The following is a 27,545-nucleotide window of genomic DNA, read 5'->3' as shown; positions in this document are numbered from 1 at the left end:
TCACCATTTACCAACACCTGTGATCTCGGACAAATAACTTGGATCTAAGGACTTGGTTTCCTCACCTTCAAAATGGGTTTAAGTGTAATACCAAGGCACTGCGGTGTTGGAATGGGAGGATTGAATGTGGTGATATATGAAAGGACTCAGAAGAGCGCACATTAGACTTAATCAAGTGATAGATACCTGTCCTAGTAATACCACCACTGCCACTACCCATTCACTTACACAGGTCTACTAACCTGTAAGCCCTGACGGCTTACTTCTGTACCCTTCCTACATCTCATGGTAAGAACTCAGTGTTGGAAGAAATAATCAGTATTCTCCAATACCCAGTACGAATAGCGTCATCTATTTGATATTATCATCGGGTAGAAATTATTATTTGCTTTCTAATGCCTTCTGTTAATTCTTTTTGCAAGAGATATTATTTAATATAAATATCCTAATTTCCTAAGAAATCTTACAAACTAAAGTTATTTAAATAAACTTAATCTAGTATTTAATAAATCCATATAATTTAATAAGTTTTCTCTCTAGTGCCTTCCATTAATTCTTTTTGCAAGACATTATTTAATATAAATATTCTAATTTCCCAAGAAATGTTTTTTACAGCAATTAAAACAATCCAAGTTTATTATTTGATATATTTAGATGTGAGAGCCAATTTCCTGTTACCTAATATATTTAAATAGACTTGTCTAATAGAAAAGATGCCCATTGTGATGGATAATTTTGCATCTACTTGGCTAGGCCACAGCATGCAGCTATGTATGTGCTCAAACATTAGGGTGTTTCTGTGAGGATTTTTTTTTTGACAGGCAGAGTGGACAGTGAGAGAGAGACAAAGAGAAAGGTCTTCCTTTGCCGTTGGTTCACCCTCCAATGGCCACCGCGGCCGGCGCACCGCCCTGATCCGAAGGCAGGAGCCAGGTGCTTCTCCTGGTCTCCCATGGGGTGCAGGGCCCAAGCACTTGCCTCGGTGAGGATGTTTTACATAATGTTAGCATTTTAATCAGTGGACTTTGAGTAAAGCAGATTGCACTGCCTAATGTGGATGGACCTCATCTAATCAGCTGAAGTCCTGGATAGAGGGCAGTTGACCTTCCCCAAGCAAAAGGGGAATTTAAAGCAGATGGCCTTTGCATTTGAACTGCTGGCTTGTCTCTTCCCTGGGGTCTTCAATCTGCCAGCCTACCTTGTAGATTTTGACTTGGCCTCATAATCACATGAGCCATTTCTTGAAACAAGTTTCTCTCCCTGTCCCCTGATAGTGAGTGTGTATTTAATACATACACACACAAACTATTGATTCTGTTTCTCTGAAGAACCAATTTCACCACCTATAGAATATGTACAAAATTAAGTTATAGACCAGCCTATAACCATTATAATTTTTAAAAACCTTTATTTGGAAAGTTTAGACTATATTTTCATGAAACATATATACATATAATTATATATATAAATTATAATATACATAAGTATATAAAATTTTATGAATCAGGGAATTAAGAATTTCAGGAGTTTTTCTAACCCCTTTACTCCCTTTTGATAACTGTTATCTACACAGTTTAAGAAAATACAAGGGAAGAAAACATTGCAATTTTATTTTAAATTTTAAAACTACTTGTTTCATAGGCTTATGTCACAAAATTTAAATTATGTATATGAATACAAAGATGAACATAGGTGCTTTAAACACTGACAAAATCCACTAACAATATTTTTTTAACTTCCCATTTTTACAATGCAGTGGAAAACTAAATTCATAAAAAAGTACAGAGAAAAATATAATGATTTCAGTATTCTCATTTGAGACATTTGGCTCTCAAGGTAGGTCACTTAAGTGTTTATATCACTAAAAAAAAAAAAAAAACAAACAAAATGCAACACAGATTTATATCAATTCTAACATCTTCCTTCAGTTAATGGTTTATTCACTGTGGTCCACAAAAGCTCCACGTGGTGCCATCACTTGGGTTAGAATCACAACCCAATTTGGAACACTCAGTCAAGGAAGCATGAAAATGCAGAGCCCTGGCTCAGTGGGTAGATGGATATAACCCAGCAAGTGGCACCTTTCAGATAATGGCAATTTAAGCCCATCTTAATCACAGTAAGCTCCGGGCAAGCACCTTGCTCGTATTAAGGACACGTCTTTATTGCTGAGGGCACTGGGTCTCTGGAGTGGACTTGGAGGACACGTAAAGAATGGGGTGTGGTTTCTTACAGGATTCCTTTTCCAATTTGCTTGTAGTGTCTTTCCCTTCTTTAACTTCTGTCTGAAGCCTTGATTCAGCAGCTAACCTACAGGCATTAAAGCATCCACTCTGAATTCAAATGTAGTTACGGAAAATTAAATAAATAAACCCTTAGTGTAATGGGTCTCCTATGAGGCATACTGATTTTTTTTTTTTGTATACAGAGTAACAAAACATTAATAGTTGACTCCAATACCATTAAGAATATTAAGTCATTGATTCTGTAACTGAACTTTTTTAAACTTAATTTTGTAAATGTCTAAAGAACATCTGGAAGACTGGTTAAAATAAAACCATAGCAAACCTTAATTAAAGAATTAAAATACGAAATGTCATCTGTCGTGACCAGCATTCCTGACTCAAAAATTAAAATGCTACAGCAATATTTTAATGTTACTCTGATGGACAAAAGGCTAAGCACAAGATCAAAACAACACAGAATCCAGGGTTGCATGAATAGATATCTATTTCTCGCATTAAAACACACACTCACATGGGGCCGGTACTGTGGTGCAGTGGGTTAATGCCCAAGCCTGCAGCACCGGCGTCCTATATGGGCACTGGTTCAAGTTCCAGCTGCTCCACTTCCAAACCAGCTCCCTGCTAATGAGCCTGGGAAAGCAGTGGAGGATGGCCCCAATGCTTGGGCCCCTGCACCTGCATGGGAGACCCAGAAGAAGCTCCTGGCTCCTGGCTTTGGACTGGTGCAGCCCTGATCATTTTGACCATTTGGGGAGTGAACCAGTGGATGGAAGACTCTCTGTCTCTGTATCTCCCTCTGTCTGTAACTCTGCCTCTCAAATAAAATAATATATTTTTTTTAAGTTTATTTATTTGAAAGTCAGAGTTACACAGAGCGAGGAGCGGCAGAGAGAGGGAGGTAGGGAGGGAGCGGGGGAGGAAGGGAGGAAGGGAGAGGGAGAGAAGTCTTCCATCCGATGATTCACTTGCCAATTGGCCACAATGGACAGAGCTGCACCAATCCGAAGCCAGGAGCCAGGAGCTTCCTCCGGGTCTCCCACGTGGGTGTAGGGGCCCAAGGACTCAGGCCATTCTCCACTGCCTTCCCAGGCCATAGCAGAGAGCTGGATAGGAAGTGGAAAAGCCAGGACTCGAACCAGTGCCCACATGGGACACTGGCACTTCAGGCCAGGGCATTAACCCACTGAACCACAGCACCAGCCCCACAAAAATATTTTAAAATAAATAAATAAATAAAACACGCACACACCAAACACCTCAAATTGAGTTTCAACTGGCAGGATAATAATTAAGGAAAAAACAAATAGTGGAGAGATATTTTAAAAGGCATGTAAGTATTCTTTATAGCAAGAAATCAATTAAATTTATAAAGCATGCAACAGTAAAGTACCTAATAAAACCCAAATTTATTTACACAATTATCTTTGCATTGCATGTTTAAGTGAAGCATGCAGAAAACAAGAGGTTGGCAACGTCTTAAGTCAGCAGATAGACTCACACATATAGACACAAAAACAAATGTTTTGTGGTATTTTATTTGTTTTTGTTTAACTAGCAGATAAAAAATTTCCAACTTGCTATTTGGGCGAGCAGTTAGCTACATATATTTGCACAAGTAATTTTTACCAAGCCAAAAAGAAAACACAGCAAAGAAAGAAATGAAGACAACACAGATAGCAAGGTGTGCATGGCTCAATTCTGGAAATCCCCCTCCAGAAACAGACAGTGGTCAAGCACACTTAACCAGCAAATCACATTTCACAACCATGCGGAACATGTGTAGGCATCAGATATCATCTACTGGAAGCTACTTATTCCTTTAGATATCAAGCTTTTATTTGGCATGACTTTCAGGTTACGACATTACATACAAGCTCAAGAAATGAAGGAACAAACTATTCTTCCTATAACAGCAGCTAAGGTTGCTGAAATACTTACACTGTTGAGCACTACATTTGGTAGAAGTGAAGACTTGAAGAGAAGCCAGACAAAAGCATACAAGGAAGTCTTTGCATAAGGGGAAGCTATGTCTCAGGATTTCAACTCAAATACACATCAGTTAGTAAAATGTCATTGTCTACACCCTCTTTCTTTTTTTTTTTTTTTCCCATGCACTCCCTCCAGTGACTGTGGAAGTCACAACACCCTCTTTCAAAGACAGACAGAGCCCTAGCAGCACCTAGCAGTTCATTTCATAGCATATAAGCTACGCTAGCCATTGTCCCATCAACATGCTTACATTTTAAACACCTACGGATACTTATTTTAGATGTATCTATCAATGCATTGCATGCAGATACACTTCATCTTTTTGTTACCTTCTCCATCGTCCTCATCCACTTCTGTTTTCACTCCATTCTTGTCCTGCTACGCACATCCAGAACTCCAGCCACAGCCACTGTTACCTACCTTTCCCTCCACTCACCTCCTCTTACCTTCTGACCTCTATTATTATCATTTTTTTTTAAAGGACAAGGCCCTAGGTACATAAATTCCTTCAGACACACATCTGCCACTTCCTCTTTTAGTTGTAAATTCAATTATGCTGAAACTGGAGGCTTTGAAGTTTTAGGAAAACATGAAAATTAATTAGCTTTGATATTTAAAAATGTCAAAACAGGCATCAAAACCCATTCTCGAAGGTTCAGGATAAACAACTTCAAAAGCCATAAACAATTGCACCTAAGTTTTCTAGAAGGTTGAACTTTTTTATACTAGAAAGCCCTATGAGAAGGAAAGTCAATTTTCCTTTCATGGCTACTCTTGAACCAGGAGAAAAATAACAGTACATTTACTCAAATTGACGACATCCAGAGATGTGGTAAGACTGATTATTTCTGTTTTATGAAACAGAAAAGTATAACTATTTAAAACAATTCGCTTATTCAGGAGTCTTTAGCCCTTGCAATCATTTTAGTCTTTCTTAAAAATCTGGAAAAGCTGAAGGCAGGCAGATGAAACTGTGTAATAACACTACACGCAATACTAAGGAAACAGATAAAGAAACAGACAGCGTAGTTCATGCAGCGGGAGAGGAGGGATGGACAGGTCTGCTGGTGGCCTTGAAGGAAAGAGGATACTGACCTGGGAGAACCAGGGTTGTTCCCACTTCTTTCATCGGAGGCTTCAGGGTCAGCTGGAATTCCTACGAGTTTCACACACTTCTTTTCCTTCTTTGGCTGCATCTCCATGGGTAGATTTTTGTGAGGAGAAAGACTGACTACTGGCGGGTTTGTATAAACTGGCTTTTCTAACTTCAAGTTGTTATCTTCTAAATTGCTGGGCCAGCACTGAGTCTCCTCTTTCTGAGGTGGTAATCCACAGGATTCTTCCCCAACAGCACTGCTGGCACAGACATCTTTAGTGGCAGTTATATCCACAGGCAGCACTTCACGTCGCTTCTTGAGTACAGGCACTTCAATTTTCTCTGAGATTAAAAACCATTAAAAAAAAGGAAGAAATCCAGTCAATGACTGAATACAATGGCATAATCAATATAAGAAAGCAGAATTAGTTATAAATATATATATGTATATATATATTTTAAAGACTTATTCATTTGAGAGGCAGAGTTACAGAGAGACAAGGAGAGAGACAGAAAGAGATCTTCCATTTACTGGTCCACTGCAACAGCCAGTGCCGGGCCAGTTTGAAACCAGTTGTGAGGAACTCCTTCCATGTCTCCCACGTGGGTGGCAGGGATTTATTTTTGCAGTCATCTTTTGTTGCTTTCCAAGGTGCTTTAGCACAGAACAGGATGGGAAGCGGAGCAGACAGGACTCAAACTGGCACTCATACAGGATGCTGGTATCACACCCACGGGCTTAACCTGCTACATCACAGGCAGGTCCCGTATACTTTTGTCCTTTTATCCGTTCTCTTAAAATCCACTCATATCTTTATTAAAACATATTGTTTTTATCTTATCTGTTCTTTTTCATGAACTCCATTAACTGTATCTTTTAAAGTTTATTTGGATATAAACTTTTCAATGGAAACTCAATATATTGGTTCTAGGAATGAACACTTAAAATGGTCTCTTCTGGTGTTTGGATAAAAACCATAGAGGAAGCGAATATCTCAGCTCATACGATGTTGAGGATCGTTGCAATCAAGGAGTCCACATTCAAATTCTATTTTCTTAAAAGAAGTTTATTTAGGCCAGTGCCACGGCTCACTAGGCTAATCCTCTGCCTTGTGGCGCCGGCACACCAGGTTCTAGTCCCGGTCGGGGTGCCAGATTCTGTCGCGGTTGCCCCTCTTCCAGGCCAGCTCTCTGCTGTGGCCAGGGAGTGCAGTGGAGGATGGCCCAAGTGCTTGGGCCCTGCACCCCATGGGAGACCAGGAGAAGTACCTGGTTCCTGCCATCGGATCAGCGCGGTGCGCTGGCTGCAGCGCGCCGGCCGCGGAGGCATTGGAGGGTGAACCAATGGCAAAGGAAGACCTTTCTCTCTCTCTGTCCACTCTGCCTGTCAAAAAAAAAAAAGTTTATTTATTTATTTCAAAGTTGGAGTTATAGAGAGAGGGAGAGACAGAGAGAGAAAGAGTGAGAGATCTTCTAGCCACTGATTCAGTCCCCAAATGTTTGCAACAGCTAGGGCTGGCCCAGGCTGAAGCCAGGAGCTTCTTCTGGGTCTCCCACAAGCGTTATAGGGGCCTAAGCACTTGGGCCATCTTTCAGTGCTTTTCCCGGGCCATTAGTAAAGAGCTGGATCGGAAGTAGAGCAGCTAGGATATGAACCAGCACACATACGGGATGCTGGTGTTGTAGGCAGTGGCTTTAACTGCTACGACACAATGTAGGCCCCTCAAATTCTAGTACTAGCACTTAGCCGCTACATGACCTTGCCAAAGTACTGAACCTTCTTTGAGCTCCATTTTCTTAAACCTGTAAAATGAGGTTCAGAAGCACACATTTCACTCAGTATTGTGTGTCATAAGGATTCAACAGAAAGAACAGGCCAACCACTCTGAATATTGGTAATTTGTGCCTATTAGCTCCATCTATAAAATATATTCAGAATCTCACTATCTCAGTGATGGGTATAGCTGCAGTCTAAACACATCACCCCACCACAGACACCTGCAAAAGCTTTCTGTCCTCATGGTCTAACATAACTGTCTTCAACACAGGTCACAGTCAGTCACTTAATGAACTGCTCTAATATCCTTTCCCCACCTCCGCATTAGTGTGCCTTTCATTTTCAAAATCAAAATGTTAGTGAAGGAGGCAGAAGGGGTTGGTATTCCTAATCCACACTGTTGCTTTCAGATCATTATCTCCTCTTCTTCTTGTACTGCTCCTTTGAAACCCACAACATCTTGACTTGCTACCCTCCCCCTCCTCCTGTCTCTTGAACTTTGAAATTCAAAATGGATCACTCTTAATCAGAGGAGCCAGTCTGAATCAGGGAAGAGAAAAGGAAAAGAGAAAGAGAAGCCTTGTAAAACCATGTAAAAACCTTCAGATGATCAACACCTCGCCACTATTGTTAGAATCACTGCAGTCCCCTGATACAGTAATGAGACAGAGGTAGGTGTAGGAACAATTCAGGGGTGAAAGCTGGTTGAGAATCCTTAACTTCAAACACGTAACAACATTTTTTTTGAAGGGTGAAGGTTAGAATCTTCACATTCTTACACTTTTTTGTATTTGCTTTTTTTTTTCTTTTTAATTTATTTACAGTAAACTCACTCTTTATAGTGAAAAAGATGCAGAGTTGTACAGTTAAGACTTCTATATAGAAGGGCTAGTCTACCAAGAATAGCCATAGGGCAGGTGTTGTGGTGCAATCAATTAGTGCTGGTTTGAGTCTTGGTTACTCCATGCTTCTGATCCAATTTCCTGTTAATGCACCCCAGGAGGCAGCGGAAGATGGCTCAAGGTGCTTGAGCCCCTGCCACCCATACAGGAGACTAAGATGGATTTCCAGACTCTTGGCTTCAGCCTGGCCTGGCTCTGGCTATTGCGAGCATTCAGGAAATGAACAGCAATGGAAGATTGATCAATCTCTCTTTCTCTAACATTCTTTCAAGGAAATGAAAATAAATATTTAAAAAAGAAAAAAGATTAGATTTGCTATTTGCTACCTTGTATCTGTCCTACAGTTCTTCCTTAGTAATAGAATTCTCAACATTTAGTGGGATATGGCCCCTGCGAATCAAGACTGCCATTTCTCAGGCTTTGCTGAGGCAGGTGAGGCCACACAGTGTGCACTTGGCTCAGTGGGAAAGCAGCAGACCAAGAATGCACAAGGAGCCTGAACCCTGACACTGTGGAGTGTCTCCTCCAGACCTCCATTGGGGGAGGAAAAAATACTTAAGTCCTCATTATTTTAGGTTTTCCTACAAACAGTCCTAACCATGCAGCTCTCAAACATCAGCTGCTTCAATAAAATGAAACTCTCTGGTATGACACAGGTGCTTCAATCTTAAGTGGGGAAGTCTACCATATTACATTTCTACTAGATAGTATGAATTTCCATCTCCAAAAAGAACACATATTTGTCAATACCAAGTATCCAGTTCTCTTCGGATTTTCCTATACATTTTGCAGCAATGAATGTGCTTTATTAACTGCAGATGCATAACCACAAATTAGCTTGCAATGGGATTTGCATAAAGCTCTAATAAGAAAAACAACACTGATACAATTTCTCAGACTTCCTCATGATTTAAAAGATAAAAATAGATGAGCCTACATACCTTCAGGTTCATATTTCAGTTTTAATTCATCAACTTTAGCTCTAAGCTTCATATTTTCACTTTCTGAAAGCTGGAGGCATCTTTCATTTGCAAAAAGTTTTCGCTCAATATCCAGAGCCCGCTGGCTCTCAAATAATGCTTTCATTCGCTGTATGGACAATTCACCTTTGGTACTTTCATTTTCTTTGCTGCAATAATGAAAAATGAAAACCGAGGAATATTAAAATAGAATATAAATACATATTATAGAATAAATTTTTTATTGTATAGTTATTTCAATGCAGTTAAAAATACATTTTTCTGGGTTTTTTAATCACAAAGAAATAATAAACAATTGGGACAAGTCTCAACAATAGTACTTCCCTCTAAAAACAAAAATCTCATCCATTCTTTAAAGGAAATGGACAAAATACTTTTTTTCAAATCTATTCAGACAGAAATAAATTCCTTTAACTTTTAAATGATGTGATACTTATTTTTAAAAAATTTGGATTATAAGAACATTTTCAATATTTAAGTTCTCTTCATTTATAGGTCGAAAAGTAAAAACTCAAAGAAATAAAAACATTCAATTTATTTAAACTATTTTTTCTTCAATGATCAGTAGTAATTAACTCTTGCATAAAACTCATGTATTTTGCATAGATTTTTTAATTGCTTTTCTTTTCTGGAATTTTCTTTTGATCACTTCAAAACAAAAGTTTGTAGTCACTAATACTAGCTATTACAAGCAGAATAGGGTTCTTTCTCCACCTTTCCATCCACTCATCTACTTACTTTAAGTTATCAAGCTTCAGCTGAAGTAACTCTGTATAATAGGTATCATCTTCCACAACACCAGAGTTGACTGGAGGCTTAGATTCCATACTTTCATATAAATTCTAAAAAGAACAAAAATCACCATTATTTAAATAACAAATTAGACTAGCATACATTTATTAATAACAGCAGCCACTACTTATTAAATATATACATTTGGCAGGCACTACATGAAGGAACCATTTAACTCATTTACTGTCTGCAGTAGCTCTGAGAATGAGCACTCCTCTCTTCAGAGAGACTCTGAATCAGACCTGACTTCAAAGTCTGTGCCTCTCACATACCTATATCCTATGTTTCCCTCTCTTGGCTTCTAGAATGGAGGAAATAAATGCTCGTGGGCTAAATTCATGGCTTTACATCCAAGCCATAAAACTGAAAAATATGATAAAGAGATCCTGAAATCTCTTCTGAGATTCTAATGGAAATTTTTATACATTTCTCTAGGAGAAAAGATAGTAAGTCTGCTTAAAAACTTGCAAACAATTCCAAAAATTAGACAGAAAACTCCTTGGTTTAAAAAAGTTATATTTTCAACAAAGTATAATGCTGAGTCCACTAGTGGACTACATATGCCTGCCAACCAACATTCTGAAAATTTAACCAAAACTGCATTCCTTTCAACAGTTCTTATAAGGGACATAAATAAAGTTACATACACTTAACTTTTTGTGATACAAATGTCATGATTTAGAGGTCTATAAGGTTATCAATATTCTAAAAAATCTGTCATTTAGACACTTTAGTTCATCAAAAGGTTGAGAGGAGACCAATGCTCCCTAAATTAATTTAAAAATGTATAAATATAATGCGATTCAAATAAAAATATTAGCAAGCTTTATAGTGCTAGGCAGGGAAAATGAAACATTTGAGAATTGCCAGGATGATACTGAAAGAGAAAAGCTGTGCCCTACTAGACAAAATATACTACAAAGCCTCTATAATGAGAACAGTGTGGCAGTGATGCACAGACAGGTAGACTAATGGACTAGAACAAACAAATCTGGAAACAGACTCAAGGATGTGTAGAAACTGAATATATAAGGGTAACATCTCAAAGCACTGGGGACCAAGTGAACTTTTTAATAAGTGGTGCTGGGATAACTGGCTAGTTATTTGGAAAAAATGATATAATTTGATTTATAACTCACATCATACATAGTAAATTTCAATGGAGACCAGAACTCCAAATTTAAAAAGTGAAACCATGCAAGTTCTAGTAGAAAATAAGAGTAAATTCTTCTATACATAGACACACATGTACAGGCAAATAAATCAGTATATGGAAACATGTTCTACCTCACTTAGAAGAATGCAGATTAACACTATGCTCAAACATCTTTTCTCATCCATCAGACTGGCAAATATTAAAAAGATATCACATTGCACAGGTGGCACTGGAGCAACAGCCACTGTGATTCATTGCAGGTGGGAATGCACACTTGTACAAGTCATGGGAAGAAGTTGGGAAATATGTAATAAAATTACACACCCATTTCTTTTTAACAAGACATATTTATTTATTTATTTTAAACGCAGAGTTACAGAGAGGTAGGGGGAGGAGAGAGGTCTTCCACCAGCTGGTTCACTCCCCAGGTGGCCGTAACGACCTGAGCTGAGCCAACCCAAAAGCTAGGAGCCAGGAGCTTCTTCCTGGTCTCCTGCACATGGGTGCAGGGGTCCAAACATCTAGGCCATCTTCTACTGCTTTCCTAGGCTATAGCAGGGAGCTGGATCGGAAGTGAAACAGCCTGGATTTGAACTGGTGCTCATATGGGATGCCAGCACAGCAAATGGCAGCTCTACCCACTACGCCACAGTACTAGCTCCCCATTTACTTCTGCCTCAGCACTCCCACTGTAGCATTAACTCCGAACATATAGTGACCACAGTAAAAAAACAGGTATGTACTCAGGATGTGCTTTACAGCACAGTCTGGAATGGAAGACAACACAAATGCAGACACAGGAAATCAGTGAATAAAAATACACCCACACAACGGAATCCTTTAAGGCTATAAACAAGAATGAGAAGATTTCATCAAAGTTGGGTATCAACTGAGATGAAGTGATTTCCAGGTTATTCTGTAAATGAAAAAAAAAATTGGAGGGGAGAGTGCAAAAGACTATAACATACTATATTTTGTTAAAAAAAGAGATAAAACATACATACACACAAGGGCTGCTCATTTTTACACAAAGAAACAAAATGAATAAACTTGAAACAGATGAAATTGGCTATTTTCAAGGGTACAAAGATGAGGGGTAGAAACAGGGTAAGGATGCTAAGATTAGCATGAGCTAGTCCATGGGGACATGAATACATCTTTGAGAACATGTCTTTTACAGCTCTGACTTTAAAAACAATACCAGTGTTTTGCATACTTAAGTAGGTAAAGAAGTTCAATATGCATAGGAGGACAACAAAATGGAATAGAAACACAAACAAACCTACTTGTAATTCCTATGAATGACACACCCTTATGCCAGGAGGAGGGAAAAGAAGAGTCCAAATAGTCCAAGGAACTTTTGAACACAGCATTCTGACTATGTACCCCCAGGCAAGAGCACAAAGAACTGCAAATGAATCCTGAACTCTAGTTAGCAGGTTAGTAGCTCCAACATTACGTGCTTTCTATGATTGAGTAAATAAGCGAATGCACTGAGGACAATAAGAGTTATGTTTCTTACTGTCAGAAATAAATACCATAGGGTTAGATTCAAATTGTAATTAATAGTATAAAGTATTTGTGTGTACACACATATATTTATGTACATACTACAGGCATACACACACACACATAAAAATATACACACTTACTCTCAGTTCTGTCTGCTGATAGAATATAGAAGCAATGACACTACAATAGTAATAAGCATGTCTAGTGTCCAGATCTTGGTTTCTAAATACCATTCTCCATGAAAAGAAACCAGTGCTCCTTGGAAAAATGCTAATTCCAGGAATATCTTAATGCTCCAGATAACTAGGAATTGCTCAAAGAATCGTGTGCTAGAGAAGTAAGTGCTCCTACTGGGATAATTTGAGTATTAGCGTAAATAAAGTAATAGATGAGAATGTAGAGGATAAAACAGGTATCAAAGAAGCTGCACTGATATAAATAAATGAAAAGGAAAGAAAAAGATTTTTTTCCAATCTTTAGAATTCAACTAATAAATGCAGAAAGAATGATGGAATAACTATTATCACAATATTTATATTTTTTAGACAAGAATGCACATTCAAGTACTAGGGAAAATAGAATTTACTTAGTCTCAAAGTATTTCTTCACAAGATATTAATTGTAAAGGGAGAAATTATAACTTTACAGATCTGGAAGATATAAATTTTTTTTTTTTGAAGATATAAATTTAACCCAATGATTAAGGCTAGTAGCTACAATAATGGCACAGACACAGACATCCTGTATCATCTAGTGTGATGCACTTGAGAATAATATGTTATTCCTGTAGTTTCTCATCAAAATTACACAGCTGAATCAAAACACATCAGAAATATCCCAAATAAAGGACAATGTACCAGGTAACTAACCAGCTTCACTCTTCAATATGCTATAAAGGATATTAGTGTAACTGGTAAAACGTAAAAAGCAGTTTAGTTAATAGTATTCAATTTTTATCAACATTCATTTTCCTGGCTTTGATCAGTGTAGTGGGGTTATGTAAGAGAACTGTCTTCATTAACACTTAAGTACTTAGAAGCAAATGGATGTGTAGTTTGCAACTTACTCTGAAATGTTTAAGAAAACACAACATAAACACAAAGTAATCAAGCAAATTGACAATTAGGGAACCTGTGTAAAAGATGTAAAGAAATACCAACAACTTTTGTGGAAGTCTGAATTGATTTCAAATTAAAACACATTTAGAGTTTATTAAGAATGTCTACTATAAGTTTCAGTAGCTACACAATGTTTGAACACAGTTACAAATCTCCATTACAAAATGGAGGTATAAGCTACTGAAAAATAATCAACTACTGGGGCCAGCACTGTGATGTAGTGGGTAAAGCCACTGCCTGCAGTGCCAGCATCCCGTATGGGCACTGGTTCAAGTCCTAGCTGCTCCACATCCGATCCAGCTCTCTGCTAGGGCCTGGAAAAGCAGACGATGGCCCAAGTGCTTGGGTCTCTACACCTGCGTGGGAAGATCCGGAGGAAGCTCCTGGCTCCTGGCTCCGGATCTGTGCAGCTCCAGCCGTTGCGGCCAATTGGGGAGTGAACCAGCGAATGGAAGACCTCTCTCTCTCTGTGTAACTCTTTCAAAAAATTAAATCTTTTTTAAAAAATCAACTACTGATAAAAACAATTAGAAGAAATCACTGACATGAGGTTGAATGAAAGACACAAACAAGAGTATACATTAAATGATTTGATTTATATGAAGTTCACAGGAATTTTTTTTTTTAATTCTTTATTTACTTATTTGAAAAGTAGAGTGACAGAGAGAAAGGGACAGATAGACAGAAAGAGATTTTCCATCTACTGGTTCACACCCCAAAGGCCCACAACAATGAAGGCTGGGTGGGCAAGACCAAAGCCCAGAGCCCAGAACTCTATCTGGTCTCCCACATAGGTGGCAGGGACCCAAGTACTTGAACCATCATTTGAGGGTTCCCAAGATTAGCAGGAAGCTGGACTGGAAGTAGAGTAGAGACTCAAACTCAGACACTCTGATATGAGATGCGGGCATCTTAACTGCCATGTCCAAGGCCTGCCCCAGTTCAACAGTATTTATATATGCAATGTTACTATCAAGTTAGGAGACTCTTAAGAAACATGAGAGATTTTCTGTGGTGCTAGAACTATGAGTATGGCATATCACACCATGATCTGCGTGGTAATTACCAGAGGGTATATGTATGTTCAAGATCATTCAATTGTATACTAAATATGTGGGTACTCAAAATAATGATAGAAAAGCAACAAAAATGGAATAGATTGGCTTGCCTCTACTAAAAGAAGCAAAAGTCAAAAATATCATGAAGCAAAAAGTGATTGGGAGCAAAAAATACTCAAAATATTGGGTCAAGCTGAAACCAAAAGTTAATAACATAATAAAAAGTCTATTTCACTTAGAAATACTGAGATATTAATTATATATAATTATATAATTAAAATTCGGCTGTATTTTAAAAATGTAAACATATACCTTAAATTTCTCCAGATTTCTAATTTCACCTAAAAGATGTTTTATTTCACCATTCTTCTGCTCCAACATGGCAAACAACCGTTCCTGCTGCTCAAATTCAGTTTGAGATCCTTTCATCTGTAGCAGTGTAGCGATTTGTAACTAGAAACACAAAATCCCACCCAAAAATAATTAATATTCTGATAATCATACTACTGGTATAATTTATATGTTGTTATTTTTTAACTCATTTTGGAAATGAAAATAATTAGCTATTTCTAGTCTAATGATTTGAAAATATATATAGCAGTAAGTTGTTACAGGAACTTTTGAGTATTTTTTAAATTTATTTCATTTTATTTGAAAGGCAGAGACAAAGAGATTTTTTCCACCTGCTGGTTCACTTCCCAAAGGCCAGCCAAGGCTAGGGTAGGCCCAACACAGGTGCCCAGAACTCACTAGTTTCCTACCTGGGTGGCAGGGATCCAAATACCTCAGTCATCATCTGCTGCCTTCCAGGGAAGAACCAGAAACAAAGCCAGAACTCAAGCCCACATGATAATGGGGATGCAGGTATCCCAAGGAGTATAAACATAAATTTCGTAAGTACAACTTTTGGATTATAGTGGTTCTTCCTCCTATATCCGCCCTCCCACCTGCAAACCATCCCACCTCCTACTCCCTCTCCCATCCCATTTTTCATCAAGATCCATTTTTAATTATCTTTAGATACAGAAGATCAACTATACACTAAGTAAAGATTTCAACAGTTTGCACCCACACAGACACACAAAGTAAAAAGTACTGTTTGAAGACTAGTTTTACTACTAATTCTCATAGTACAGCACATTAAGGACAAAGGTCCTACATGGGGATCAAGTGCACAGTGACTCCTGTTGATTTAACAATTGACACTCTTAGGCTCTTGTCATGAGCTGCCAAGGCTATGGAAGCCTCTTGAGTCCACAAACTCCGACCTTATTCAGACAAGGCCATAATCAAAGTGGAAGTTCTCTCTTCTCTTCAGAGAAAAGTACCTCCTTCTTTGATGGCCCCTTTCCACCGGGATCTCACTCAGAGAGATCTTCCATGCAGGTCATTTTTTGCCACAGTGTCTTGGCTTTCCATGCCTGAAATGCTCTCATGGGCTTTTTAGCCATATCCGAATGCCTTAAGGGCTCATTCTGAGGCCAGAGTGCTGTTTAGGGCATTTGTCATTCTATGAGTCTGCTGAGTATCCCACTTCCCATGTTGGATCATTCTCTCTTTTTAATTCTATCAATTACTATTAGCAGACACTGGTCTTATTTATGTGCTCCCTTTGACACTTATTCCTATCTTTATGATCAGTTATGAACTTAAACTGATCACTTTAGTAAGATGGCATTACTACCTGCCAACTTAATGGGATTTGGAGTCCCAGGGCAAGTTTTTAGCTTTACCCTTAGGAGTAAGTCCAACCCACTTTGATTATTACAAATGATGAATATCTTTGTAGTTTTGTGAAACATAAAATTGAGCACCATGGCTGTAGTCTGGAAGCACATCACTTAACTGGTAAGTAAGCCTGGCAGAAGCTGCACATTTCTTAGTCATCATAAACACGGATTCTCTTAAGAATCTCATGGGATTTTTAAAAAAATTTCATTAACTTTAATTAAGTGAAAGGAATTATTAAACTCCTCAATCACAAATGAAAAAGACGGACCATACAGGAAAAAGGCAATTGAAGGATACTAAGGCAATCCACAATATCTTTTAATTTTTTTGACTATCTAGTTACAACTCCACCTGCATCAGGAGGAAATATCTAGACTCCAAAGCTGCTTTTGGAAGTTCCCATAGTTCTGAAAAGTGTTAATTAGCTTAAAGAAAGTTTTGAGTAAAGCAAACAAAGACACAAGGTTACAGGTACACTGACAAAGAAGAAAGGCAGCTTTTAACACTTGAAGGAATATCCTTTCTGTTCCTGCTTCAGGATAGAGGCTAGGCATTTAACCCAGGAAAATCCAGAATGCTGTTAGTTTCTAAAGCTAGTAGGGGACATCAAGGAACACTGGAAGATTAAGAGTAGGAGCCAAACAAATACTGCAAGAAAACAAAGAGCAAACGTGAGGAATTTTATAGAGAAATCATTCCCAGATAAAGGAGTCTCATGCAACCAGGCATCACAGTCTGAAAATCCTTAGAAACAAGACCTACAACTATTGTTAGTAAGCATTTATTCATTTGCCAAGCACTACAAAAATATTTTATTACATTTTAACTCCAGGACAATTCTAAGGGCCCACATGCATGACTTGAGTGCTGTTAAGGAAAAGGGACCCCCAAAATTCAAATGTCATTCTATAACAAGCCTTCATGAGAGAAGAGGAGAGGTAGTTTTAGTGCAAGTAGGAACCCTAGGACTGTGTTCAGAAAGACACCAAGCCAAGAGCCAGAAATAAAAGCTTTTTCATTTTTTTAAATCTCCACTCCATAAAGAATGATTTACACCTCCCTGGCAAGGCTGGTGAGGAACGATGAAAACAATCAGTAGTTGCTAAACATTCTACTACTAAATCTTTATTCCAAAGCTGCTCTTCTTAAAATATATAAAAGGATCTTTAAATATACTTTTCTTTAAAAAGTAATGCAGCTGTAGAATGACTAAACACACTCTGAAGGAAACGATGGTTTCTTTGACATATCTGTGATGTAATGCTAACATAAAACGGCTTTAATCAATCACTGAGAATGAGACTTCCAACCTTCATTCTTTGCATCTGTTCCCTATTAAAGGCATTCTGCTTCTTTAGTGACTGGTACTTGACTTTCATGCTGATAAACTGACGTTCCATGGCTGCCCTTCGATCTTCCACCTAGAAAATATCAGCACACTGATTCACACTGGTAGTCAACAAAACGCCATTTAGTCCATTTAATCTTTAGAATACTTGGAAGTACCTCTGCAAACAGAGAGTTGCCTTTACTATTGGGATCCAAGGCTTGCTGAAGCGCCTGGTTCAACTGCACCTGAAGGTCTTGATTGGCTACACGAGCTTTCTAAGATTAAAAGAAAACGATTTCGCTAAGACTCGGTTAGCAAGGAAACGACTTAAAAATTGGAAAAGATATTACCATAATCCAAATACCTCTAAGGCGTTATAGTAAGAAACAGCTTCCTTTTCTCGCTCCTCTTTTTCTTCTTTAAGCCGGTCCACCTGGCGCATTAAATTAGCAGTAAGGCGCTCCAGTTGTTCCTCTCTGTATTGTAGTTCATTCACTTCTTCTTTGAGGGTGGTCTACTCAACAGGAATTGAAAAAGGAAAAACACTCTTACATCATCTTTCACTTAACGGCTGCTCAGAATGATCTATCGGTGATCATTCACACCCAAAACTAAAACTAAACAACTGGTCAAAGGTTGTTGGGGCATATTTAAAATTGTCTTAATTACTAAAGTTTTCATTAGAGAATCAAACAGGAGGGTCCTATCTAATCTATTTTTACTATGAATTTAAGGTTATAACTTTTAACTACTCTTACTCTGAAATGCAGAACCTACATTCAGAGGCCAGCACTGTAGTGTAGCGGGTAAAGCCACTGCCTGCAGTGCTGACATCCCATATGGGCGCCGGTTCGAGTCCCAGCTGCTCCATATCCAATCCAGTTCTCTGCTATAGCCTGGGAAAGCAGTGGAAGATGGCTCAAGTTGTTGGGCCCCTGCACCCACATGGGAGACCTGAAACAAGCTCCTGGCTCTTGGCTTCAGATTGGCACAGCTCTAGCCATTGCGGCCAATTGGGGAGTGATACAGCAGATGGAAAACCTCTCTTCTCTCTCTCTCTGCGTAACTCTGACTTTCAAATAAATAAATAAATCTTAAAAAAAAAAAAAAAAAAGAAAGAAAACGCTACATTCACATCCATGTAAACTGCCACTGCACCAATATTCTATATTGGGTCTCTATGACACAAACTAGAATGAGTGTGCCTCTAAATTGTTCCAGAGGATTCATCAACCTAAAGATAAAGTCTGCCTTACGTAATCATGGAACCTAAAGCTGTATTATGAATGAAGTAATTCACCTGAAAACTGTAAAGTATTGTGTGGTCAAAGGTCAGGAAATATTTTAGCCTTCAAACTAGCTCCTAACAGTTACTGCAAAACATGCAGAAAAATGAGAACAACAAAGTGCCATAAGCAAGACCCATGCCCTAAAAATTACCTTCACACTTTCCATTTCCGTCAGCTCAATCTGAAGAGCCAGCATCTCGGAAGACATGCTCTCATGCACACGCTCAGACATGACCCGTATCTCCTCTGACTTACAGGACAGGAGTTCCTTCTGATGATCTACTTTGTGTTTCAGCTGCTTTTCACTAAGCCTTGCTTCATCTAATTCTGCTTTCAGTTTTTCTAACTAAAGCAAAAAAAATAAATAAATAAATAAATAAATAAATTTCAATGTTATAAATCAAAAGGCCTTTTTTTCCCTGAAAAATATCACTGACTGACACAAACTTATTTTATGATTAGACTACCAGGGTTTCCTACTTGGCAAAGACTAAGCATCTTTTAACACAGTTAAAGACTATGTTTGATACCCACAGGAATACTCCATACAGGTAACCAGGATAGCTTGTGTCCCTTAGAATCTAGCTACCAAAATTAAATAGTCATGTGTTAGTACATTAACTATGCAAGCTCCGCAGGTAAACTGTTGTTCAGGGTTATCACTTCCCAACAGTAAGATAATGGAAACCTTGTTCTTGGCTATTTCACATAGCTGGTACTTAAAAAAAAAACTTCAGCTAAAGTTTATAGATGGCTGCAGGAACACACTATATTATTCTCTGAAATACACAGAATCCAAACCTTATCCTTTAGTTCGTTCACTTCCTGTCCATGGCTTCTGCTTAGCTGTTCTTCTAATTGCTCCAGCTGCATTTTTTGTTGCTGTTTAATAGCTTCACATTCACAACTCAGACTTTCTAACATTCGACTCTTGAGCTCAACTTCTCGCTGAAGAGTGTATTTTTCTTGTTCATAACTCTGAAAACAATCACAAAAAATTTACTGAAAGCCATTACACAAAATCAGTTCTCACCTTTAAGTGTTTCATTCCTGTTTCACACATTCTCTGTTTTCCAAGTAACAATCACATGCTAAACGCTGGAATAACTCTGTAGCTCATCAGTCTTAAATTCCTAAGGTGTACTCTGAGGCTACAGCTGTCTCAAAACACTCAAGCTGAAGTCACTACAGACACTAGTCCAGGAAAGGTTGGTGCTATCACTTCCCAACCTGTGGTTTCTGGGGTCCAAGCAGCCAGCCCCCAGAAAGTAGTAAAGGGGGTTCAAGCAGCCAGCCCCAGGAATAATCTCTAGATTCCAAAATCCACATCAAACTTCACAATGACAAGTTTCAAAGCCTGCCTATAAAGGTCCTTGCTTTGGCTCAAATATCAACTGTCATAGTAGTGTCCTTCATCTCCTGCTGATCAAAACTAGCCATTTAACTGAATGGCTGGAAAATAAATAATTGGGGAGTGAACAGGCGGATGGAAGACCTCTCTCTCTCTCCCCCTCTCATTCTCTGTGTAACTCTTTCAAATAAATAAATAAATCTTAAAAAAAAAAAAAAAAAAGCCGGTTATAATAGCCCAAGAAGAGAAGATAGCAGGCTGAACTAGAGTAGCACAAATAGATGTTTCATAGGTCAAGTTCTCAGAATTTGTTGATGGATTAAAATGAGAAGCACGGGAAAGAAAAATACTAAGCAACGCTCCTAAATTTCTGGTTCAAGCAACTGGAAGAATCGTTATTACATTCCCTAAATAAGAAAAGTTTTAGTGAACGTTCATTAGTAGGTGAAATCAAGCATTCCATCTGTATATGTTAATTTTAAGATGTCCATTTGCTGACAGTTGAATACATGAACCTACACTTCAGGGGAGAAATAAGGGCTTAATATATCATCATCTTGAGGGAATTCCGATGATATTTAGAGCTCTGAAACAAGTGAGGTCACTAATGAAGAGTGCAGACAAAACAAAGTCTTGTGGTAAGTAGAGTAAAATATGGTAAGTAGAGAGACCATAACTTGATTTGCTTTCTTTTTTTTTTTTTTTTTTAAGATTTATTTATTTATTTGAAAGGCAGAGTTATAGAGAGGCAGAGGCAGAGAGAGAGAAATCTTCCATCTGCTGGTTCACTCCCCAAATGGCTGCAAGGGTCAAAGCTGTGCCGATCTGCAGCCAGTAGCCACGTGGGCGCAGGGGCCCGAGGACTTGGGCCATCTTCCACTGCTTTCCCAGGCCACAGCACAGAGCTGGATCAGAAGTGGAGCAGCCGGGACTCCAACTGGCACTCATCTGGGATGCTGGCACTGCAGGCGGCAGCTTCACCTACTAAACCATAGCGCTGGCCCCTGTAACTTGATTTTCAACCTCCGAATGCATTGGTTGGAACCAATATCAGGTGCTCATTTATTTCACTCTCTGTTAACAGGGACAGGAGTGAGAACAAGATCTAAAGTTTTCAGAAAATAAATAATAACTGCTGGACAAATGTTCAACAGCAAAGCATATCCTGGCAAACATAACAGCAGAGTCCTACCTCAGTCATGGTCATCATTTCATTTCGACATTTCTCCAACTGATTCTGCAGTTCACTTTGGCTCTCCAGTAGTTGTAAACCATACTGTGCGGCTTTCAGTCGTTCACTTTCAACTTCTTTGAGTTTGCTTCGAAGATCGGCAATTACATCTGCCTCCATGTTCTTTTCCTGTTTTTAGCCTACTGTAAATAGAGGAAATAAAACTACTTAAGCTTAAACAAGAAAACCCCATACAACCATGTCAAAACATAGTTTTGAGATTTTCTTTCTGAATTGTTAAGTGGTCAAATTTGCATTCTTGTTCTAAGAGCAGGAACTATTCTTATAATTTTGTTAGTTGATTTGAGATCAAAAAAACCAGAAAACAATAGATTTAATTTTGCCTCTAAGAAATTCACTGTCGGGAAACTTTCAGTTGTGTGCTAGGGTTTCTTAAATGTCAAGGTAGAATTGGTCTCAAAATGCTATCAGTACCCATGTCATCAAAGTCAAGAAAACAATGAAAGAAATCTTGTCAGTAGCTTGACTGTTATTTAAAATACAAAAAGGTCGCCTTAAAAAAGGTTCACAATTAACCCAGGGAATATCATGTCTGATCTTTCACAACAATGTTAACTTCCTGAACTCATTCAATTTGCTTTCCTGCAAACACACTCACTAGTATCCTAGTTATACATGATCATGCAGAATAGAAGCCACGTACAGAGCAATTAGAGGACACGGCTTTTATCCTAGATGTTCAATCAAGGACTTTACAAACATAATATATACAAAACATTCCACTCTATCTCAGCCTCAGTCATCATCCTTCCCTAGTTGGCCCCAGCCTCTGAAGCCAAACTCATAAACAGTTCTACCTAGAAAGACCAGCATCCTTGCTAAGGTGTTTCCCCACGGCTTAAGTCGATGTGGTCAGGCTGCCAGGCACGCAAGCATTTCTTGAATGTGCTAGGCTCCATGCTGGTCACAGCAGATTCATCAGACACAATGGACCAGACCAAACCAGGACAGACCAAACCACACCACACCAAACCTCCCTCCCCCTTCATGAAACTCACATTCCAGGAAAACAGTGGACATAGTCCACCCTCTCTACAGGTTTCTGTATCCTCAGATCCAATTAACTGCAGATTAAAAATATCTAGAAAGGAGCCAGCTCTGTGTTGTAGTGGGTACAGCTGCCCCATGCAGTGCTGGCACCCCATACGAACACCTGTTTGAGTCCCAGCTGCTCCATTTCTGATCCAGCTCCCTGCGAATGTACCTGGGCAAGTCCAAGTGCTTGGGCCCCTGCACCTATGTGGGAGACCCAGAAAAAACTTCTAGCTCCTGGCTTCAGATCGACTCAGCTCCCGTTGCAGCCATTTGAGGAGTGAACTAGCAGATGGCGGATGGAAGTGTGCTCTCTCTCTAACTCTGTCTTTCAAATAAATAAAATTTTTTTTAAAGATGTATTTTTTTTTTTGGAAGACAGATTTACAGAGAGGCAGAGGTAGAGAGATCTATCCACTGGTTCACTCCCCAAATGGTCGCAACTGTCAGAGCTGGGCTGATCCAAAGCCAGGAGTTTCTTCCTGGTCACCCATGCAGGTGCAGGGGCACAAAGACTTGGGACATCTTCTACTGCCTTCCCAGGCCATAGCAGAGAGCAGAATCAGAAGTGGAGGAGCCAGGTCTCAAACAGGTGCCATACGGGATATCAGCACGGCAGGTGATGGCTTTACCTGCTATACTACTGCACTGGCACTTCAAATAGATCTTAAAAAAAAAAAAGGTGGGGGGGCAGAGCTGTGGTGTAGCAGGTGAAACTGCTGCCTGCAGTGCCGTCATCCTATATGGGCACCAGTTCCAGTCTCAGTTGCTCCACTTCTGATCCAGCTCTCTGCTATGGTCTGGGAAAGCAGTAGAAGATGGCCCAAGTTCTGGAACCAATCTCCCAAAGATACTGTGAGATGACTATTACAGTATAACTAAATACAACAGAAAGTGGAAATAGAAACAAAAGTAGAAGAGAAAAAAGGGAGCTTGGAATAAGAGATGAGTGGCACAAACAGGAGTCCAAGAAAGAGAGAATCAGCCATGCCGCTATTTAGCAAGTTCTAGACAGAGGGGAAGCCCTAAGGTAGAAAACAAATACAAGGAGTAAACAACACAGAAATCAGGTTAGACATAGTAGAGAGAAGGCAGGGCGGAGGGCGGGGGGTGTCTCTGTGCCAATAATGCCAGTGTTAAGAAACATGGCTTCTACTCCAGATAAAGTGGGAAGCCATTCTAAAATCTGGAGCAGAAGATCTGATACAACTTAAAAGGATCATTTTTGCTGTTGTTTTGACCAGTGAGGAGGGGAACACAGTTGGAAGCAGAGAGACCATGGCAGACAGTGGTTCAGACAAGGGTGGTAGCATAAGAGGTGGTAAGAAACAGCCAGATTCTGCATATATTTTAAGGGTAATGCCAGTATGACTTTCTGATACAGGGTATGTAGCATTGCAAAAAGGAGTCAAACACACCAAGGCTCTGGGCCTGAGCGACCTATAGAATGGAGCTGCCTTCAGCTGACACACTGATGTAAACAAAGTTTTGGAAAGAAAAACAGGAATTCACAGTTTGAACATGAAAAATATCAAGTTGGATATATGAGTGGGAGAGAGGTCTGGACTGGAGACAGAAATTTGGAAACCATCAGCGTTAAGTCCTGAGACTATCAATAGAGCATGAGCATAATTAAAGAGAAAGGGGCCCAGCACTGAAACCTGTTATACAGTGGGGAAGAAGCCAGGAAAGTATACTCAGGAGTGACCAGTGAGGCGGAGAGAAAACAAGAGCATGGTTTGTTCTGGAAGCCAGTAAGCAAACTGTACTAAGTAGGTGGGGGTAATCAATCATGCCAAATGCTGGGGCTACATCAACTAAGAAAGAATTGGCCACTAGCTTTGATTTATGGGAGCAGTTCTGATGCAGAGATGGGGGGGGGGAAGCTTGACTAGAATGGATTTGAGAGAGAAAAAGCGGGAAACAAACACATGACAAGCACAGGTGTGCTGCACAGACAGCAGATAAACACAGTAGTAAGTAGAACGGGAAATAGTGGCAATGATTTGTTGTTTATTAAAATGGAAAAAAATAACAACAGTACATTTGTATGCCATGGGCTAAATCCAGGAGAGAAGACACCAGAGATCTGCTACAATGATGTCCCTGAATAAAGAAGATACAGTCTAACCTGCAGAGACTTTTTCAAAAGAAGCATGAACATTACATCTGCTCTGTCAGTGAATCCCTCACCTGTGACCCTGGCATCCCACACTGGAGTGCTGGATTCAGTCCCCACTATTCTGCTCCCCATCTATCTCTCTGATAATGTACCTGGGAAGGCAGCAGAAGGTGGCCTAAGCACTTGGGCCCCCGCCACCCTTGTCTAATAGCTAGATGGATCCCAGGCTCCTGGCTTCAGCCTGGCCCAGTCCTAGCTCTTGCCACCATTTGGGGAGTAAACCAGCTGACAGATCTCTCTCTCTCATTCTTATCCTATAAGATAAATAAATAAGTTTAAAAAAAAAGAGGGGGGGAGAAAAGTATGAGAACTGATGCTGAGAAGCAGGTAGACAGGTAGTGGGGGGAATCTGTGAAAATGCCCTTCTAACTGCTTCAATTTATCAGTAAACTGGGAAGTAGGATCCTTAATAGAGAATAAAGAAAGAGAAAACACAGGTTTCAAGAGAAGAATAAAAGGTGTCCTAGGTTATCAGGGGCTGGCAGTTACTGTGCTAAAATCAAAAAACTTTACAAAGCTCATACATGATGGAGCCAGTTAACTGCTGCATTGGTAATAACTTAAATTTCTTAAGGATTTACCATTTATCATATCTACAGCCTCAAAGACATTATTTCATTTAATTCTCTTGATAAGCCCAAGTAAATATTGTCATCTGCATCTACTAAAGAAAAAAACAGAATTAACTTTAAGACATCCCAGTTAGGAATATACAAAGAAGTCAAAAACGTTATGATTCATTCAAAAGATCTGCTGGAATTCCCATTATGTGGAGACACTACCTGACATTTTTCATGTTCAAACTGTGAATTCCTGTTTTTCTTTCCAAAACTTTGTTTACATCAGTGTGTCAGCTGAAGGCAGCTCCGTTTTAAATTTTTATTTTATTTAATTTTTTTTTTTTTTGGACAGGCAGAGTGGACAGTGGGAGAGAGAGACAGAGAAAGGTCTTCCTTTTGCCCGTTGGTTCACCCTCCAATGGCCGGCGCGCTCCGGCCGGCGCACCGCGCTGATCTGAAGGCAGGAGCCAGGTGCTTCTCCTGGTCTCCCATGGGGTGCAGGGCCCAAGCACCTGGGCCATCCTCCACTGCACTCCCTGGCCACAGCAGAGAGCTGGCCCGGAAGAGGGGCAACCGGGACAGAATCCGGCGCCCCGACCGGGACTAGAACCTGGTGTGCCAGCGCCGCAAGGCGGAGGATTAGCCTAGTGAGCCGCGGCGCCGGCCGGCGCCGTTCTATAGGTCGCTCAGGCCCAGAGCCTTGGCGTGTTTGACTCCTTTTCGCAATGCTACACGCCCTGTATCAGAAAGTCATACCGGCATTACCCTTAAAATATATGCAGAATCTGGCTGTTTCTTACCGCCTCTTATGCTACCACCCTTGCCTGAACCACTGTCTGCCCATGGGCATCAGCTACTAAGTGGTAAGTGAGATGCGAAGTAGAGTCCAGCTCCAAAGCCAGGTGCTCGGACCACGCTTCTGCCTTGCCTCTCAAAACAGCAAACACAAAGCATTTAGTGGACCAGAGCTCTGGGTGGGAACCAACCAGCCTGAGTTCTTACTCAATCTCCACCACTCACATGCTGCATTAACCCGGGCAGGTTATTTAATGTCTTATTGTATCATCAACAGAACAAGGACAATAACACCTAGGAAAAGGGTTGTTGAGGAGATTAAATCAGGTAATGGATGGAAAACAATGAAGGCAGAATCTGTCCAACAGGCACATAATGTGAACCACATTTGTGGTTTTAAATTTTCTAGGAATGGCATTAAAAGGAAAATAAAGAGGTGAAACTTTACATTTTTACTTAGCTCAGTACAAAGTACTATTTCAACACGTACTCGTCATAAAGATTAATAGTCTGAAGAGTAACGAATGCTCTCTGGGTCCTATCCTTGAGATCCGGTGTGCGTTTAGCAGTTCTCAGCTGGGGCTTTCACAGCGGCCAGTGGCTAGGGTTGCTGACCGGGCAAATCCGCGGGCTGTTACTCTGCGGGCCCCCCCACCCCCAAAGACCTAGCTCTCCGTATTTATCCAGAAGCCCCGAGGGCGGCGAGGCGGTCCGACGGCAGGCTGAGCCAGGCTCGGAGTGCGGTTTCTGAGAACGCAGATGGCAGGCAAGACGGACACCCAGACCCCGGTTTCCCGAGGGCCTGCTCACTGCCTGCGCACCGCACCTCTCTGCGCCCACCTCCCACCAGGGCCCTGCCCTTACCTCTCTCCTCACTCTTTTCCCGTGGCTGCGGCCGCACGCGGCTCGGGAGGCGAGCTTAGGCCTCCCGATTCTTGATTCCAACCCTACCTTTGCAAGAAAGACGCCGGCCATTCACTCTACTAGCGCTCGGGTAAGCGCCAGGGCTTTTTGAATGAAGTTCCCGCGAGAACTCCCACTTCTCACGAGACGTTCCGCCCAAGCCGCGCGAAAAGACGGAGACACGCCCAACAGAGTGACTGCGCAGGCGCAAGTGGAGCGCCGCGGGTGTGGCGCAGGCGCAGAGCAGACTACGGAGTCGGTAGCTTTGCTGAGTTGCGGTCGCTTCTAGGTGTCTGCTTTTAGTTGCTGTGCCTTGGAGTTTTGTTTCGGTTGTGCAACAGTGCCTTCTGGAGGACGCATGTGGCGACAGGGAATCCCCGTTGGCACAACTGTACCGGCCTCGTACGCCCTAGCCGCGCGGGGATTGGCCGCGGTGTTCCGAAGGGCTCTTCCCCGCCGAGTGGCTCGCAAGTTCCAGAATCAGAGTCCGAGTG

The 27,545-nt window shown here is 40.3% G+C and overlaps 2 protein-coding genes across 4 annotated transcripts in view; both read right to left on the bottom strand.

Annotated features, from left to right (window-relative positions):
- The window catches only part of DOCK2 (dedicator of cytokinesis 2), a 464,436-nt gene extending 458,969 nt beyond the window's left edge, over positions 1 to 5,467 (bottom strand). Inside the window, exon 1 of the mRNA XM_051843586.2 lies at positions 5,331 to 5,467. Coding sequence (XP_051699546.1) covers positions 5,331 to 5,364 — 34 coding nt within the window. The 5' untranslated portion in view covers positions 5,365 to 5,467. The remainder of the gene's footprint in view (positions 1 to 5,330) is intronic.
- On the bottom strand, positions 1,392 to 27,545 carry SPDL1 (spindle apparatus coiled-coil protein 1). 3 transcript variants are annotated; one of them, XM_002710369.5, is made up of 12 exons: positions 27,013 to 27,545; positions 21,520 to 21,701; positions 19,778 to 19,954; positions 19,128 to 19,322; positions 18,052 to 18,201; positions 17,864 to 17,962; positions 17,668 to 17,778; positions 14,939 to 15,079; positions 9,729 to 9,832; positions 8,952 to 9,139; positions 5,331 to 5,673; positions 1,392 to 2,310 (listed from the first exon to the last, which is right to left on the bottom strand). In XM_002710369.5, exons 2-12 carry the CDS (start codon positions 21,676 to 21,678, stop codon positions 2,163 to 2,165), a joined length of 1,815 nt encoding a protein of 604 aa, XP_002710415.2. In that variant the 5' UTR covers positions 21,679 to 21,701; positions 27,013 to 27,545; the 3' UTR covers positions 1,392 to 2,162. The 3 variants fall into 3 exon arrangements, with proteins under 3 accessions (XP_002710415.2, XP_017196736.3, XP_051699547.2); XM_017341247.3 differs by lacking the exon at positions 1,392 to 2,310 and having other exon boundaries at positions 5,008 to 5,673; positions 27,100 to 27,235; XM_051843587.2 differs by lacking the exon at positions 1,392 to 2,310 and having other exon boundaries at positions 5,009 to 5,673.

Source organism: Oryctolagus cuniculus, chromosome 6 (assembly GCF_964237555.1).
Source record: "Oryctolagus cuniculus chromosome 6, mOryCun1.1, whole genome shotgun sequence".
Lineage (NCBI taxonomy): Eukaryota > Metazoa > Chordata > Mammalia > Lagomorpha > Leporidae > Oryctolagus > Oryctolagus cuniculus.
This window is presented reverse-complemented; position numbering and strand designations above follow the sequence as displayed.